The sequence below is a fragment of the Phallusia mammillata genome, chromosome 3 (genome assembly GCF_965637545.1).
Source record: "Phallusia mammillata chromosome 3, kaPhaMamm4.hap1.1, whole genome shotgun sequence".
In the NCBI taxonomy this organism is placed as follows: domain Eukaryota; kingdom Metazoa; phylum Chordata; class Ascidiacea; order Phlebobranchia; family Ascidiidae; genus Phallusia; species Phallusia mammillata.
Window position 1 is genome coordinate 20,398,527 of NC_137254.1, and position 19,444 is coordinate 20,417,970.

At 36.1% G+C, this 19,444-nt stretch overlaps 1 protein-coding gene across 3 annotated transcripts; it reads left to right on the forward strand.

The window, feature by feature from the left end:
• The first annotated feature begins 15,232 nt into the window (after positions 1-15,232).
• LOC145220513 (collagen alpha-3(VI) chain-like) lies at positions 15,233-19,243 on the forward strand. Of its 3 annotated transcripts, none has more exons than XM_080087726.1 (9): positions 15,233-15,301; positions 15,358-15,443; positions 15,515-15,610; positions 16,447-16,582; positions 17,052-17,240; positions 17,313-17,415; positions 17,576-17,730; positions 17,833-18,002; positions 18,459-19,243. In XM_080087726.1, exons 1-9 carry the CDS (start codon positions 15,247-15,249, stop codon positions 18,645-18,647), a joined length of 1,179 nt encoding a protein of 392 aa, XP_079943852.1. In that variant the 5' UTR covers positions 15,233-15,246; the 3' UTR covers positions 18,648-19,243. The 3 variants fall into 3 exon arrangements, with proteins under 3 accessions (XP_079943852.1, XP_079943853.1, XP_079943854.1); XM_080087727.1 differs by having other exon boundaries at positions 15,249-15,301; positions 15,358-15,429; XM_080087728.1 differs by lacking the exons at positions 15,233-15,301; positions 15,358-15,443 and having other exon boundaries at positions 15,521-15,636.
• The last annotated feature ends 201 nt before the right edge of the window (positions 19,244-19,444 follow it).

Here is a 19,444-nt window from a genome sequence, read left to right on the forward strand (position 1 = left end):
TAAATGCGCAAGATGTAATACATCGCTTGTAACGTAATAGACCTAGGAAAGGTACCAAACTAGCTTGAATTGGGAATGTTTGTGACGTCATAACGCACCGAGCGTGCTCGGCCGAGAACCGAGTTTTAATTTTAACGTGATATGCTTGGTGCTCGATCAAACAGAACGTTTGCAGTTTTGGCCCATCCCTAGTTACAAGTACGTCAATCACGTGGCTTATGTCAACACGGTTTTCTGTGAAGAAAACATTCACTCAAAAACGGGATACCGACTTAATTAATTGTACGTCGGCAAAGGCCTACCAGAGGACCAGGGTATCACAGCTATACATAGCTTGATATCATCAGAAAGCATTCTACACATAAAAAAAGTATACTTCAAATATACGGTAAATTAAACAACTTTAATGCAAAATCAAGCTCGTGAAGGCAACATTATTGCTTTTCGTCGGATTATAAATTAAGCATTACAATCTTTGCAAATTCAAGCCAGCAACTAACGAACTACACGTGGTCCAAACTAAACTCAATACTAAATGGCAAAAAACACAGCAGAGACAAGGGAACTACAAGGGAATTGTTACGTCATAGTCGATTCTGGCATTGTGGTGCAATCACACGACGTGAGATGTGACGTAGGAATACGGTTGAGTGAATTACGATGTTACAAACTATAATAACGCAAATAGCAAATACTATTTGTCTTATGCTTATAGGGTCCCCTCATTGAATCGACACAAAAATCGGATAGTCCATAAAAATTATTTGCTTTCGTCGACTGCGCGTAATCGAAATGGGAAATTTTATAATGTTTGCTCTTTTTATGTTGGTTAATGTTTGACAACGTTTGTTGTGTCAGAATGTACGCCTTCAGTAATTATTGGAGTGTGTTAGCATGTTGCTTTCATCAAATGCAGCTAAGGATTTATGCTTTTGTAGTGCCATTTTTAAAAACATTTAAGTTATATGTTAGTTGAAAGCATTGTATGTTACTATTAAGCGTGTGCAACAAAAAAAGTACATTTTGTTTGCCTTTTCTTGCTTTTCAAAGGGATCCAACTGTGCGCCAACATCGTTTTTAGCTACAAACAAGTGTTTTAAATCGATTTTGCAGTCGAGCTAAGCCTTTTAGAATTACTCATTAGCTGATTCCGGTTGTTGATTTGGCGGGGCCTTATTCTAGCAGAGAATATGGCATTAAGCACCGCTGTGTTAGGAAGGGCACCAACTTTCTCCAGTTGTGGTAAGTATTTTAACCACGATCGTAGACAAGAAATGTCTTCTTAATTTATTACAATTGGTTAAAAATGTTGTTAGTTGTTCGAATAACTCGGAAGCAAAAGGTGGGGAGTGAGGAACTACAAGTTATTGACAAAGAAGCAATTGAGTCTATATTCGGTCGAAAGGATGTCATTAACTGTCCGGTTGCAATTTATTCCATCGCCGGAATGCTGAGAAAAGGAAAGTCATTTTTTCTTAACCTGCTTATGCGATATATGGATTGCCACGGGTATAGGCAGGTATATTGTTTTCCCATGCCTGCAGCTAAAGGCTATAGGCTAGTATTCACCGTAACAGCAGAGTTGCTTTGGACTATTTTCAACAGTAAGATTTTTTACCTGCTGTGGTTTAGGATCCAAATTTCCTTGCTTTGGGACAGATAATTTTGTTAATGGCAATTTGTGGTAAAAGCTTAATTTTGCGGTGCATACAACTGTTTCGACCCATAAGATCTCATCATTGTAACTGGCGACGAGAGATAGGCCATATTGGCTAGTTTGGTCTTCTTTCGACACTCCAGTTTATTGGGTGTCTTGCAGCTAAACATTTGTTGGCTTAAAGCTTTTATATGAAAAAAATTGTTTTAGGAAACTGGATGGCGAAAAAATGTTGATGCGGTTTTAGACCAAAGTTTTGAATGGCGAGGTGGAAATGAAAAACACACTGAGGGGATCTTGGTTTGGAAAGAACCATTTTGGTTTCAAAACAAGAACTATAAGGTAAAGACGACTAAATTAAAAAAATGTGTTGTTTGCGCGGTTCAGATGGGCAGTAAGAAAGGCCGCGAGCCATCACATTTTTAATTATTAACCGGTACCCCAAACCAGAGTTGCAAGCGGGCCCGAAATCTGAGCCCGAACCCGGCCCAAACCCGAAAGTGTAAGCCCGAAACCCGGCCCGAACCCGAAACGTTTTTGCAAAGCCCGTTTAGGCCCGAAATTTTGATTGACAGGCCTATCCACGAAAGCCTTGCAACAAATGATGAGAAAGAAAAAAGAAAAAAGAGAAAGACAACAAACACAATGAACAATAGTAGACAATGGGGTATACAATACGTTTTAGAGGAGGGTGGGCATTAGGTCAAAGCCAGAGAATTGTTACTTAGCTGAGTGATTTTATTTAAAAAACAATGGCGGACACGGAACGTAAAGTTAGGCCCGTTTTGAGCCCGTTTTCGCAGAAATACCTAAGCCCGGACCCGGCCCGAACCCGGCCCGAAAAGCCCGACCCGACTTGTAACTCTGCCCCAAACCGACTACCAATACATGTCTCGTCCGCAATCCTACAATTTTCCCATCAGGAACGTGTTGTATACTCTTGTTAAAGCGTGCCACGTTCGATTGCTATGTTTGTGTATGGGACAAACTTTTAATAATGTTTAAACTAAAAACAAACCAAAATAATTTGTATCCCTGCCAGCATGATTAATTTATCTATATATCTGTTGTTTGAACTCGTAATAGCAATTTAACTTTCACATGCTTTTCTTATACTTAGTTTTTACCCAAATCTGATCGCCTTATTAGCAAAGTTTCTTTAAAGTGTGTTTATTGACCAACAATACAAGCCAGCATGGCTAACAAGGCAAAATCGAACATTCTAATAGGTCAAATCGCATATTTTGACGAAAAAAAGCCTAACTGCTGTAAACCGCAGGAAACAACACCATAACAACAACATGCCTGCAACCATATGATTCATTACTTGTCGTTACAATCAACAGATCGCTGTGTTTTTGATGGACACTCAAGGAGTATTCGACAATCAGAATTCAAAGTTTTCTGACTCCATCATGTTTTGTCTCAGCACTTTTCTCAGCTCTTACCAAATCTATAACTTAAGAGATATCATTAGTTCAGCCGATTTGGAGCATTTGCGGGTCAGTTGGATGCGTTTTGTTTTCATTGGATTTCAAATTTAAAACAAAAAGCAAATTGTAAGTTATATATAATCCATTTGAAAATTTTTAAAATTTTGACTTATTACATGTGCTGTAAAAGTTCGCCCATGAGGTAATGTTTTCGTAATTGCTTTAACGTCTTGTAGCAGTATGATAACCATAACATTTTGTTTAGGTATTTTCCGAATATGGAAAGCAAGTTTACGGCAAAGATTTGGTACAATCTTATCAGGTTAGATCTGATTCGGTACAACGCCTTTAATAAGCCCTGCGTACTATGATTTATCGATATGTATGCCGTGATCGCTGGCCTGCATCGACGCCTTAGGGCATATCCCAGTATAAATATGCAAATCTTAAATGGAATTTACTACATTTTAGACTCTTCTGTTTTTGTTGAGAGATTGGCAGGACATGGATTTTGAGCTTGGATTTGAGGGAGGTCAAAAATATCTGGAATCAGCTTTAAGCATAACAGAACAACAATCAGACGAATACAAGGCATTATGCAAAAATATCAGGAAATCATTTAAGCATGTGAAGTGTGCTTTGCTTCCATATCCAGGAAACAAAATTGCACGTAGAAGAAAACAAGATCCTGCTGCTTCTATTAAAGGTTTATTCGTAACATTTTTTAAAATTTGTGAAAGTGCTCAGAAATCTGTTAATATTCTCAACATAATTTTTGTCATTTTTTATTGTTCGTGTAGATATTGATCCAGAATTCTTGGAGACGCTGGACAAAATTTTTAAAGACTTGTTTGAAAACGTTGAAGTAAAAGAAATATACGGATCGCCTGTGCAAGGAGAGGACATTATAAACTTGGCAATAAAATTTTCGAACAAAGTCGAAGAAAATAAATTTGGTGCTGATGCCTTAATAGAGGTCAGTAACAAGATCTTTCTTATATTTCTTGAAGCACATTTTTTTTTAAATGCTCAAGATGGAATGCTATATTAACGTTGGACTGGATGTTTCAATTTTTCTTTTCTTTATTATTACATTCATAATATTTGTTACTTTTTAGGCATTTTCCTCTACATTTCTTGCGAATCTTGTCGGACGATGCGAAGAAATGTTTAATGATAAAATTAAGGTACCCAAACTGTATCACACAAGTTATCTTCTAACAGAACAATACGTTTATCGAATGTATTTTGTTGATGGAATAACCAGGTCCTGGAAAGTCGGTATTTTTCTGAAACCCAGGATTTAGCTAATCTCCATGATTCAACTGTCACTGAAATCATGGGTTATTTTGACGCTCAACACAAGGCTGGAATGAACCCTATGGTGGCAAAATGTCGTGCAGATTTGGAAAGTGGGCTGCAGAGAAAAAAGTTTTTGATGCAAAGCATTAACGAAACTTCAAAAGTTTGACCATTACTTAAACTGTTAGTGTTTATTAGCATTTGATGAACTTTGTTTAGGTGGGGGTTGTGGAACTGTATCGGTCGCTGTGTGAAGATTGTTTTGACGCTTGTCTGGATGTATTTAAGGTAGGAAGTTTTTTAGTTATAGCAATTTTTGATTAATTAACTGTTTCGTACTGTGCCCTAAATTACCATAGTGATACAGACCAGTGATGCACCAAAAAAGAAAACGTACGCCGTTTCGACAATGTTTCGGTTACGGTCCGAAACCGAACCTTTTTAGTGTATAAAGTTAAATATCGCTAAACTGAAACATCATAAATTAACCAAGCTGTTGTATCTGGAGATCACGAGCCACGTCGTCTGCAAAATATTAGAGGTGTATCGTTCAACTGATGTAACGTTTAGTTAACAAATGTAGAATATGTCTTCTTTAAAAGAACAAGGCAAATTTACATGGAATCCGCAGATTTCTTAAAACATTTACTGTTGGGAATGAACGCTTAAACCCGTTACCTTTTTTTCGAATGAAAATAATGGTGTAGAGGTAGATTTGTACAAGATTTTGAATTTATGTTTTTGAGTGTCCTTAACCACTTTAAGCAAATAAAACAAACATTGACAGAAAAAGTACATCATTCTTATTGAGAGGAGAAACTTTGTCAGCGAAGTTGATTTGGCTGATGAATACGATGAAGTCAAAACAAAGGCAATGTACTTGTTCAAACTGGTTTCATCTGGTGAAATTCTTGACATTCAAATTCACGAACAATTTTACGACTTGCTTCAACAAAAGTTGAGTTTGCTTTTTCGAGTGTTTTCTGAAGAAAATCAAATTCAACAGGTAGTACAAGTCGTTTTTACAAAACTTTATAAATTATTTACATACTCTACTAACAAGCTACAATATGCATTTTACCAGGTTACATTTTGGGTCAAGGTCCATCACACAGCCATTCGGGCTATGAGTGGTATTTTATACCAAGCTAAACGGATTCAACTAGTAAGTTTTCAATGCCAAATCAATAGGTTATAGTTTATAAACAGAAACGTGTTTATGTTGTTGTATACGGTGAGTGTTATTTAACCAATACCAATAAAACAGTTTGAAATTTCAAAGCTAGTCGAAAATATTTTAAATTTACGTCTTACAAAATCGAGAACTTTAATTCGAATTATTCGCCTAACTGCAATTTTTCTGCGCAAAAAAGGTTGTTTAACCCAGCACGCGACCCAAAAAACAAAAAGAAACACAAAAAAAGTTTCACTGGTATGGACGATTGGCATTTTTCTATGCGGTTATTTAGTGTGTTCATCGAACAGTGGTTCGTAACCCTTCTGTTTATCAGACCAATGACAAAAATATCGCCGAGGAAAATCTCATTAAAGTGAAAAATTACGCGTTGGCGGTGTTTGATAACCAGCCCTTTATGATTTCCCATGTTTGGTGTCAGGAATTGCGAAAAAGTATGAAAGTTCGGGCTGCAACATACATAGACAAAAGACTTGAAATGTTCACAATGTACCAGGTATGTTAAAAGTGTACATTGGAAAAAAATACATCTATTTGCTTTTACAACCATTATTGCGCAGAAATGTGAAACTAAACAAGAGAAAGATGCTCTGGTTAAGCTTGAAAACGACACAAAGAAGAAAATTGTAACTCTATGTTTGTTTTATTTTAAAGCAAGTTGTAAGTTAATCATATTTCTAGAAAAGTCAACCTAGCGTTGATGATTGGGCAGTGTGGCGACTTGAAAAGATTTCCGAGCTAAAACATGTGCTCGAACAAACTATCGTTGGTTCTGTGATTGAAAACATAATGGTCACATCAGAAATTAAGCGTGCTGTTTTGAAGGTAACCAAATTGCAACAGACTAATGTCACACATTATGTTAACATTGTGACAACACTGTTTTAAGGACAAAAAACTCGTAAACAACGTACATCTGGCTCTAGAGAAAATAAAAATTGGCAAGGACGACGATCAACCGACCACTAGAACAAATCCGGAGGTTAATATGACAACTTACGCTTACTAGTTTAGGGTTGAAAGTATTTTCTCGAAGGTACGATGCTTGTTTACAAAACGTCGACATCACATAAAACAAACTGTCAATCAACCACAAATGCGAAACAATCTGATACGTACTAACCTATTACATTTGTTTTGACATTTTAGATGTACCGATTGGAGAAAATGTTTGAAAAACCTGCTAGATTGCTACAAAAAGTAATAGGCATTATTGGAGAACAGGACATCGACACAGTCAGTCCCAAACAAATTCTTGAAAACTGGATTATTTCTCAGAATATATTTGAGCATATGCATAAAGTATGAACTGTGTGTAGTATATTGTAAATCACGAGTTACACCGGATACGTTGTAAAAACAATGGCAGAAATAGTAGTAAAAAAAGACAGCGCAAAATGCGTACAGGAATAAAAACATTCATTTGTCATTTGATATGGGGTAAAACTGTTTTTATATTCATTTGCCAGTGTTTCTACCAGTGTTTTTACAACGTTTCCGTCTTTCGTCTTTATCTGCGTTTTTGTCCTGCGCCACAAGTTGTGCATTTTTTTACAATTTTGCTGCTTTGTGTTTTGACTGTGTTAACGGTAGGTCCAATTCAAACGTACTGACAGCAGGTTTTTTACTACTCATCTTGTTAGTACTTCCATACGATTCTTTAGGGCTGTTTGTTTTTGGATACTGATGATGCCTATTACTTAGGCTCAATACATGTGAATATTTTTAAACTAAATAGGTAGATGTCTTCAGACTTTTTAAAGTTTTCAGTCTGATACACCAAGTAATAAGTTTAAGAATACGTTAAACCTGTGACCTACAGAGCCGGGTAGAGTTACACAATCTTTAAATATTTTATGTAGTTGCCAAACTTAACGGTTATAACTTACATATTACATCATTACCAGACTACAAGTTTCAAAAGCTTTTTTTTACAACTGTGTTCTTATTGTTCAGGATATGCTAGAGGAAAAGGCAAACAAAGTGAAGAGGATTTTTCTAAAAAGATACAACGAGGATACACTAAAGGTACATTTGTCGTATCGTTTTCGTGGCCGAAACCGTAATAAAAACATTTTAATTATTTGTAGATGCTGGATAGAAAAAAAGTTTCTCAAGCTGACATGACAAAGCATTTTGAGTCAACACTTAAAAAGTTCAAGGATAAACTTAATTCGTACTTTCCTCCAGAGATTGCTGATACACAGTGCACTCAACTTGAGTTGGCAATGGATGCTTTGTTTTCTGAGTGGAAGGTTATTAATAATTTTCACAAGTATCTGTACGTAAGACGGTTAAACAAATTTGATGTTTTTCTTGAAAATTTGGGCGCTCAATTTAAGTCGCTCTTTAGTGAAACAAATGTGCGAAAAATTTATCCGATAAATAAGCCCGAAATGTGGTCCCTTACGACAAAAATGGGCGATTACAGACCAAAATTTGAAAACCTTAAAAGTGTGCTATAGATTCACGCACCTGTATTTTAGATGCACATTGCAACTTCTTCCAAGTTCTAATCATGCTTTAGCTGCTAGCTCTTAGCATTGTAATGAACGTTTTTCTCATTCTGTAAAATAAACGTTTTTTTCATCCGTCAACCTTTTTGTTTGTTTATTCAAAAAAAAGTCACAGGGAAGTTAAAAATAAATATTTCAGTATAAGCGAGTTGAAAAACTTAGCAACCACTCTGTCCCAATTTGATTGGTTCCACCAACGTAGCCCCCCAGTCTCGATGTCCAAATGCGCAAATCTCACCCTCCAATGTGAGTCCCTGTCAAATAACGCTTGTTGTAACGGTGTAGCTGCAGCGCGTCTACCACCAATTGTGCCCTCAAATTTGTCGCGCTTCTTAAACGTCTGAACGTTGCACAGCTATTTTCGGCTTGGTGAATATTTTTGCGCAATTGTGCTGCTACGATTTTGCCCGGCGAAATAAACAAAGGAGAAAGAAAAAGAGCACGCGATTGAGAGAACTAAATTAATTCTACAAAGATAAATCACCAAATTGCAAACCTAATTCACCAAAAAAATGAACGCACTGAGTATTTTCACAGTTTAGGAGAAATTTAGGGAAAGGGAGGGAAATTGCCGTTTGACTTCAAACTTTTGAAAACGTCGATCTGAATTAAGTTTATTGGTTAGGGTAGGGCTAGAGGTTAAAATTTAGGATAAATTGTATCAAACTAAATTTAATAAAAGTGGCTTAAAATGATTTTAAATTATATATTGAGCCTATTATAATGCAGTAAATTGTTTTCCTTCCAACTTACTTTCAGCGCTTACTTTACGTTGTTTTGTTGTCACACATAATCTGATAGTGGAGATTTATGACAAAATTAGTGGTACACATACTCCACCCTGGGGCCGCCTAGCTTCACTTATAGACAAAAAAAAAATCAAAAATTACTTATAAATTCCACCACCCTAGGTCAGGGATGGGAAGCCTTGCACCAAAATGCCACATACGGCCTTTCAGGTACAATAAGTGGGGCCTTCGACGTCAATGTACTTTTTATGAACTTGATACTGGTTAAAAAAAAAAGTTAAATTTAGGTACAATAAATCTTGAATGTTGTGTGAAATACGAAAACTGCTCTGATATGTAATCTACCCAAGTTGTCAGGCGAACTCTTTAATTTCTTTTTTAGATCGTTACAGATTATATTTTTCTCAAGTTCGATAACTAACTTATCTGTTCTGATGTTACATGCTTATTGATGTTATTTTGTTTGCAAAAAACACTGATCTGTTTCAAAAAGTCTAAAAAACCACAACTGAGAAGTAAATTAAAACCGATCCCCAAAAGAGAGGTGCATCCAGTGGGCGTCATGAGTTTTTAACTCCGTGCAGCAAATTTGTAGATGTTAATTTGTTTTTGTGCATGCTAAATATTGCAGAGCGGGATCCTGATTAAAGGGCTTTAGCCATGCGTTGAAGTGAGCTTATCTGACACTCCAATCAAGTTTATTTTATGACTTGGTTGCTTCTTAGTTTGTTTCTTCTAATGCTTGAACTACATATATTGTTTTCGAGCCCCATCTTTCACCAAAGGGCTTAAATTCTACACCAGAATGTTTACTCCCCAATGTTCAAAAAAACTGATAAACTCGTGCCATGTCTTTTGTACACTGGGCTGCATAGTGTTAGTCACGGAAACGGAAATCGGTATTCCAGCTACAATGTTACACACGATGAGCATTTTTGTCGTAAACCGGTAATGAAACCGCTCAAGTGCATAACATGTCGAAATAAGAAGAAACCAGGTTGGTAGTGGATGGGTTTCGGAGATATTCCTAAAATGTGCTATAAACTACAAACAAAGAAGTCTTGAATATACAAACGTTGGTAGAAGTAGAATACATAGCCTATATCTATATAAACGTTTCAAACTTTGGATAAGGATGTAGTTACACCAAATGTTTATTTCAATATCATCATGTTGGCGAATACCAGGTTAAAAAAAATCAGTTCACCGCTGCATTTTTTTGGCCCCAGGCTCTGCAACCAGATTGGTGTGTATAGTCACTTGTGCCTTCGGTCGAAGCTTCAACAGCAGGGTAAAAAATTAGGCCCATAAAATGAAATTTATTGTTGTTTTGTTAGTGCTTAATTTAGTTTATTTCGGAAAACGTAAGTTGACTTATAACTGTTCATACACTAGATAACAATATTTTTTAGCTTTGAAATGCTTGACTTGTTACGGATCAAGAAGTTATGAGGAATGTAACGTTAACGGGCATGTACAGAAATGCATGAAAAATCAAGTGAGAAGACAAAATACCTAGTTCTGTCGTGTTTCTTTTTGCTGGTTACTGTACAAATTTTGTCATTGTATAGAACTCGTGCGAAACAGTGGTTCGTCGAAACAACGAAAACCTATTTGTTGTAAAGCGATGTAAAGATGAAGTTGCATGTAAAAACAATCGATTTCAGGTACTGCACGTGTTGTTTCGATATTCTCATGAAAAAGGCTACACGGTTTCAAATTCATATAGAAACAAAAGCTACAATATTCGTAAAAAACATTAACTGAAACGTTCTTTAAAGTATACTTACTCTAAAGCAGGGGCGGGCAACTTCTCCAGTCGGCGGGCCTGATATGGGAAAATAAAGTACTTGGCGGGCCGGGTTCCTGAATCGATACATTAATCGCGTATATATCTAGTGATTTAAAACGGAGTTTAGACCACCTAAACCAGTGGTTCCCAACCGCCGGTCCGCGTAAAAATTTTGCCGGTCCGCAAATTATCTTACTTTATGCCAAGCTACTTTTTAAAATGGAATGATAAGTAGGCAAGTTGTTGGTATCTGTGAAACCCATTTTACGCTTGGCTGTAAAACTGGGGAGCTCTCCACCGTTGATGCACGCAAAATTGTTTAATAAAGCTTTTGTGACGTTTATGATTGTTTTGTCATAAACTGTGTCTAGCATTCAACATTTGTTTGTAAAACAAAGTTATTCTTCACTTTTGAGATGATTTGAGACCAGATTCATACTGGAAGCGAAACAACATCAAGCATCGCACTAGCATTGATTTTGTATGTAAATGGATTGGCGTTTTGTTGTTTGATTTGAGTTGATTTCCGTTTGGTTGTAATTTTTCGTCCTAAATGCATAGCCTATGACTAAATCTTGCATTATGTTGCGCAACGACAACTTTGGTGAACAAAAAGCTTTCAAATATCTGTTGCATTCACTACGACCTTTTGTTGCCGGTCCGTGGATTTTTTTTACATTTTTACCGGTCCCACGGTGTAGAAAGGTTGGGAACCACCATGGGCGCCGCCACGGAGGGGCAAGAGGGGGCACTTACATTATCATGTAAGACCAGAAACTGTCTGCGGGCCGCTCAAAATCCCGTCGCGGGCCGGATCCGGCCCGCTGGCCGTATGTTGCCCGCCCCTGCTCTAAAGTATACTTACTATATAGTAAAGGAAGGTGCTCTTTTGATAAAAAGTTAGTTATTGATGTCAGTAATTTTGCCGCATCACTAGTGAGTTTTGCCAATAACTTTTAGAACCGTAGACGATCCGGATTCTCAACTCAATGTAACTCTGACCAATCGAGCTCATTTTGTACGTGTTGCTGTTCAACTGATATGTGTAATGTTGCCTTGGAGCCTTCGTGTGTTCCATCACCATTGCAAGCTGAAACTAGTAGGTGGATTCATGTCCTTAACTTAATTTAAAACCTGACGTTTCTAACCAAAGGACAAATTGAAAATATTTAAACTTGTTTTTGGTTGAAATATTTCTTTTAAAGATCACCTTCAAACTCGTATGACAGTTCTTAAAACGACAAGCAATGCTCTCTTTATTCAGCTAACTATGGCAAAACTTTTATAACAGGTAAAACTTGCCCACCTCTGCCAAGCATTTTACCACATGGTAAGCTGGATTGTTTTGGTGAAAACAAAGCGGGTTCGATTTGCGAATACCAATGTACAGCAGAGGATTACTACTTCCACCCTGTTGGTCATGAAACAAACATATGTCTAATAACGGGACATGGAAGTATAAAACACCGTGCTGTGCAAGTAAGTTCTTTGTATAAAAGATATTTTACATCGATATTGCAATTCTGCAACTTAATGTTCTCATTATCCCAATTTAATTACAATTCTCGAGTGCTTTTTATGTTTGCTTACCACACCGTAATTTTTTGAAGGAAAAGGCATTAATTTTTTACAACAACGTCTTAATCCTTTTAAATTTGGTCCGTTATTTATTTCAAATTGTTTTTTTTTCTTGTGGATTTCGTCAATTTAATGCACATAACTCGTCCAGGCGGTCGGGAATTTTTGCTTGATCTTTTGGAAACTTATGCGTCGTAAGTGGATGTTTGTACGGCCGTAAACATGTTCATTAAAATATATGTACTAGCCGTGACGTAAATAAAAAAGATTTTTATTTTCAATCTGCTCTAAACAGTTTTTGTGGTACTAAAGAGTATTGCCAGCCTAATAACCATATGCGTCAGACTTTTTGTACGCCTATTGTGTGCAAACAAAACAGGTACCACAAGCATCACAATATAGATTATGACATCATAAACACTGAAAGACTAACTGTTGCCACTACGTTTGAACAAAAACTGAATACGACCCACCAACCACAATGGGTTAAAAACCTATATGATGTAACTTTGGGGTTCCACCAAAGGCTGAAGAATATCGTAGGGGTTCGGCCTTTATAAAAAGGTTAAGAACCACTAACGCATTGTGGTCACAAGGTTGTGGGTTCTAATCCTGCCTCAGCCACTTGTGTTTCCTTAAGCAAGAAGCCCCTGGTTGAAAATAAGTCATTTAGTTAAAAAGACATCTAAAAGATAATATTTTTTATGTATTTTTACTTTAACAAGGTAAAAAGAAAATAGAATGTCACATAATTTTGTTTGCAGAATAAACGCTTACGCCGAAGATGCGGTTAAGGCGTCTGTGGCATATTTCAGTGACAATGTGCAAGAATCGACAGTTATAAGGTTCAACGAATATGGGGCAAACAAAACAGAGCATCTTCGACTTCTCAAAGAACGGCTTTATCCAGTTAACAAAGGTTTGTGATAACATGTTAAATAAAATACAATGTAAACATTTCTATCAGTACACCAGCGTATTGCCACAAACCAGAGATTTGATTTGACCGAAATTATATTTACTATAGCATTTAATGTCAACCTTTTTTGGCTAATACCTACTAAGACAACATGAGTTTTACAAGCAACTCGTCACCACCTAACGTATACATCTCTTGACGTTAGCTACTTTGTCGTATAGGCACAGTAAATATTGGCGCAGCAATTCAGTATACGCTTGACAACTTGTTGACGACCAAAGCTGGAATGAGAGATGATAGGGTTGGAAAGTCCATCGCCATAATAACTGAAATTCTGATGACGATGCTGTTGGACCTGCTCAAGAAGCAAGACACCGCGGTTATCTGGTAATTTCTCTAGATTAGATATAATCTTAATAAAGCTGGATTAGAACTTAATAAAAATGATTCAATTGATTTTTTTCCGGTAACGCAATAACAATTTCAATGAGGCATGCATAAAAAAGGTAAATTGTATTTACAAACAAAAGTAAGCTTTCTATTCATTTTTCCACAGGTAGTCACTTAGCTAGTTTAAACAAGAAAATTTACGTTCGTTATCTGCAACAAAAAGTGTTTTTACGAATTGCTAACACACAACCAAACCTAATTATATTTGTCAGTTTTCAAACATTGTGGAAACTTTTTCTGTCTAAGATTCAAGTTCTTGGAGTGGAAAGCGATGGTGTGATGTTGGATCGAAAGAAGTTATTAGAAATAACTGGAACAGAATCTCTATTGGTCATTTACAATGCGGATACAAAGATGTTTGAGAATGATGCTTTACCAACTTACATTGAATACTTTTGCAAGGACCCATGTGATCACGTTTTACATGAACATCAATAACAGTGCAATAAAACACAACCATAAAGGCTTGTTTGTTGTTTGTTTTATATGCCCGTTATTTCTCCTGCTTTATCGTGCATTGTTATAAAAAGTATAGAAAATACCCAAAAACTGATATGTAACCTACCTTTATCTTTAATAAAGCTGGATGTCTGTTTGCGTATGTCTGATTATTTTGTCAGCAAACTATATTGCAATCTAAGTGATTCCGGAAACAATTTAGGTAAAGTAAAAGTAAAACTTGGAAGTATTTTAGGAAATGGGTTGACCACAACACAACTCTAAATGATCCTTAATCATTGCGTTATGTTACCGCGTAAACGAATTATGTTATCAGACTTACATGATTAAATGCACTGTATTCGTCTAGTTCAGTAGTTCACTTAATCCATAGATAATTATTTCCTAAAGAGCTGTTTGACATTTTGGAAGGGAAATTACATTATCATTTTTGCTTTCCCAGACGCAAATCATTTTTGGTACTCCCGGGGTCAAAGTATGGAAAAAGCAAATTATCAAAAACAATGCGTGTTGATTTTTCAATTAAGTTATCATCAATCAAATACAGGTTGGGACAAACCCAGAAAAAAGTATTGCTTTTTATCACTTATTCAAATCATGCAAACTTTCTTGAATTTGTGTGTAGTTAACACAGGAAAACTGTAATTTATGCCAGGGGTCGGCAACCTTTTTTGCACTGCGGGCTGTTTTTGAAACTGAAATTTTATCACGGGCCGGCAGTCAAATAACTACAAATATTTAGGAATAAAACCGCATAAAATAGTTTATAATCCCCGGGAAGCACGGGCAAAACGTTTCAAGGCATCTGGTCTGAAAAGGCATACGGCCCGGTAACAAACATCTCGCGGGCCGCGGACCGGCGGTTGCCGACCACTGATTTATGCCACCAATACGTAAAACTATAATAACAATGGTTTTATATATAGTTTGTTCATGAACATGCATACCCATAACTTTAGACTGATTTGTTAAAGCTGCAATCATCAATGCAATGTGGACAATACAAATCGATTGACAAAAATGGTTCTAAAATAGAGCATGTGCCCCAGCTTTACAACTGTGTAAAAACATTTTACCTTCCTTGATTGATCACTGTCTTTCGCCGCGGGCGTTTGTATAAATATCGTACTGGAATCAGTTATGCTGGATTAAGGTCGACTTTCAAAACAGTACGGATTTTAGACTACCAACAGAAAATGAAAATAATAAACATCCTTTTAATTGTACTAAACCTATTTTTGTTTGGAGAAGGTAAGATTATTAGTGATGTTTAAAATGTTAAAAAACTAAATACCATTCACTTTTAGCTTTGAAATGCATGACTTGCTACGGATCAAGAAGTCATGAAGAATGCAGCGTTAATGGACATGTCCAAAAATGTATGGCAAACCAGGTAGACCGCAATTGTATTGTGTGTTTTTTACATATTGTTAACTTGTGTAATATTGTTGCTGTTGTATTTAGAACACGTGCGAAACAGTAGTAAGACGCAACAAAGAAAATCAGTTCGTCGTAAAGCGGTGTAAGGAAGAAACTGCATGCAAAAACAATCAGTTACAAGTGTGTACGGTTTAGTATTAATTAAGGTATAGTTGGAACTGAAATCAACACTACAGCATTATGTTTTTTCGGGTTATAATTTTTTTTAAATAATTTATTCTATTTATTTATGGGAATTAATCACGACAAGAATATTTATTAAAATGTGACTTACATTTTGAAAAATGTCTGTTCACTTTTTTCAGAGTTTTTAGTTTTGTTTAAGTTAATATGCTATGTATTCAATAAAACGTTATTAAAAAAAAAAAAATTAAAGCACGCCAACAACCGTTAAAAAGTGGTATATAATTTGAAAACTCTTGCCAAGTTCGACTAAAGAAATTCAAAAATGCCCCTTCTAGTCTTTCTAATTCTGTTTTTTTACTAACGTCTAACACCAAACATTTGCACTAACCATCGACTATGTTGTAGTTTCCTTGTTGAATGATGGTAGTACAGCATTGAATTTGTAACAAATACTAGCTATAAGGTTGGATTTTCAATTTAACGTAAAGGTTCCAATTGGAGTTAACTGCATCTTTCGTATCGAAGTCTGCATTTGGTTATTATTTGATGATTGGAATTATGCTGTATTCAAATTTGTAGAGGTCTTCTGGCAATTATATTTTTATTCCGACATTTCGATGTCCTGTACAGGTCGCCTTCATGAGGGTAAAAAACACTGAATGCGACTACTACAGTGCACGATAAACAAAGGAAAAGAGAATTAAACTCAAGCACGTCACGAAGCAACGAAAACACTTATTTTTTTTATTCGTTTTTTCTTTTTGTGTTTTGGCGTAGCCCGAAATAGTAGTATTTATTCGGCATAGTATTTGGTAAACATGGACTTTTAGAACCTAAAGAAGTCTGGAGTGTCAACGCAATGCAATTCCGATCAATCGAATTCATTCTGCACATGTTGCTGTTCGTCAGACATGTGTAACGTCAACGTTGCATCATGTCTTCCCATTATGTTACAAACTGAAACTGGTAAGTGAAACGATCTTTTGTGAATTTTCCCCGCTAAGTTAAACGGTAACAGATGCCGGAAAATATTTCTCTTACACATTTTCTGGATCAGCAAAATGTGAATCTATTTATATTGCAAAACAATACAAATCTTTTATAGATTATAATTTAGTCGAATTGTAAAATAAAACATTTCAAAACCTTACTCTTTGGCAAAGAAACAAACTGTTTAACTACTATTATTTTTTGTCAAAAACAAATTTACATAATCTTTGTCGTAAATCCACCGGGACGAATAATTACGGTTCCTTGTTTAGTCGGGCAGGTCACATAATCATTTACTGCCATTTAAGTATTTGCTATTCTCGAGTCTGATTGGGTAATTTTAATCAGTATGTGTTGAATGCATTGCTATTTTTGAAAACATATATAACCGTGGAGTATGAAAATACTATAGATGTTCGGATTTATGATATCCGATTTTTTTCAGGTACAAGTTGCAGCGCCCAGCCAAATTTGCTACCACATGGAAACATTCAATGTTTTGGCGAAAACCAACCGGGTTCAGTTTGCGAATATCAATGTACAGGAGTGGATTACTTCGTTTTTCCTGTAGGACATGAGACAAACGTGTGCCAAAATAATGGAGTCTGGAAACACAAAACTCCATGCTGTGCAAGTAATTATAACATAATTTAAACGATGTGAAATGCAGTAACTATATTATTTTGTTGAAAACTTTACATTTTAGGACCGTGCCCTCCTTATTTTCTGTTTGATTTTGTTGATTTGCTGCATATCAATCGGCCAGACGGTCGTGAGTTTCTTATCACTATGATAGAAAACTTTTTAGAGTAAGTTGACTTTTTAATTTCGTGTGTAATTAAAATTTAATTTTAATTCTATATATTTAACCCCTTGTTTCTATTTTAAATCTCTGGTTACTTTAAATGTTTAACGTATATTACGTATCCTCCTTTAACAAACGTAGTTTATTGACAATCGTTTTGGCAGAATCGACGCGTTTGCCGAAGATGCAGTGAAAGCATCTATTGGTTATTTCAGTGGCAAACCTTTGGAATCCAGTATGGTCAGATTTAACGAATATCAATCAAATAAAACGGAGTTTCTTCGGCTATTTAAGGAACGATTTTTTCCTGTGAACGAAGGTCTGACTAATCAACACACCAAATAATGATATTTAAAAAATGCAAAATTTCTGTAATTAGCTTTATTTGAATAGATTTGTTCATTACAACACTGTCTTTTAGGTCCGGTGAATAGTGGTGCAGCGATCCAGTACGCACTTGACAACTTGCTGACTGCCAAAGCAGGTATGAGAGATGAACGAGTGCCAAAAATGATCTCAATTATCACTGACAGAAATTCTGACGACGACGCAGTTGGGGCTGCTCTAGAAGCAAGAAGACGTGGATTTTTGGTATTGCTATGTTTACGATTGTAAATTGAAGTAGGGTGTTTTAATTCAAACTAAGACTAAATTTATGTGCTAATTAAACTACTTTGAATGTGATGCTTCCAGCAGAGATTTTATGTGTTAAATGTCTGTGCGTTGGTGGAAGGAATTGGCCACAGCTTTGAGCATCAGTTTTTTAAGTGCTGCTATCTGCGCATTCGGGAAGCTAAAACCGTTAATTTTTTCTTGAATTTAGACTTGGGGTAGGCACAGCAGCTATACAAAATAAAGCAATATGTATCTTATGCGAAGTAACAAAGTCAAGTCTGGGCAAGTGCAACATGATGTGGATTGGGACCCTATTCTAGCTCCACAGTTTTGAAACGAAAGTGCGAAGTCGACCCGAAAAGCCTGTCCGACTTACAACCTATAGGCTACTTAAAAAGTTTAATGTTGTATATTTATAATTTCATCTGCAAGGTTCACGTAATCGGAATCGAAGGCAAGGGCGTGACTTTGGATCGCAAAACATTCTTAGAAATGACTGGAAACGAAGACATGGTGGTAATGTACGACGCAGACACAAACACCTTTAAGAGCGACGCTTTGCCGGTCATCATAGACCACTTCTGCAGAGACCCCTGTGATCACGTGTTGCACAAACATTAATCAAACACAGTAAACAGGGCCCATGTTTTCTGGTTTATTGACAATTTGGTGTAGTTTCTCAATCGAGCTGGTACATATGCATCTGAGGGATCCTTGCACTTGTTAAAAACTGTTTACTTGTGTACTATATATCATATCTTTTTTGTCTTTTGATTTATCTTAAAACCTAAATTCTACTAAGAAACAACACATCTGAATATGTTTTTATATTTATGATTGTGGAGCAGGATATAATGTCTAAATACGGCGAAATATTATTACGCAACTGCGCAGTTGCGCGGTTTGCAGGTTTTATTTGTTGTCACTACTGACGATGTTTAAAGTTACAAATCTCAAAGCTACAATTTTATTGACTTTTTCTGGTTGTTTGATAGGATTTTTGGACACATTTTATCATGATCATCAATCCATCGGTTTTTATCACGAAAATCTATTTCACTCACTAGTCACTACATGACATACGCTTGAGGCAATGACCTGTGTCTAAATGTACGTCAACGAAAAAAAACATGCCACAATTTAATGTTCATGTTAAAAATTATTTAATGGCTGTAAAATTGCTCTAAATCGATCATAAATTATAGGCCTATTTTTAATGCAGCTTAAGTGTCCTGCTTTACATGATTAAGAGGCGATTTATGTTAGACAGAAACTGGTTCAGTACATGTGTTTTAAAGTGGAAGAAAAAGGTCAGAGAAAGGAAATAGAAAATCTGCAGTAATGAATTGATCGAAATAGGCAGATTCGTATTTAGGGCCGCAAATATTTGAATTTTGCCAAGAGGCACAACATTTAAC

Excerpts from the sequence above, each read along its gene's own strand:
- LOC145220513 (XM_080087726.1), top strand. The coding sequence starts at position 15,247 with ATGAAAATAATAAACATCCTTTTAATTGTACTAAACCTATTTTTGTTT. Across the intron at positions 15,444-15,514 it reads AAAAATGTATGGCAAACCAG|AACACGTGCGAAACAGTAGT; the intron begins GTAGACCGCAAT and ends TGTTGTATTTAG. Across the intron at positions 15,611-16,446 it reads GCAAAAACAATCAGTTACAA|AACCTAAAGAAGTCTGGAGT; the intron begins GTGTGTACGGTT and ends ATGGACTTTTAG.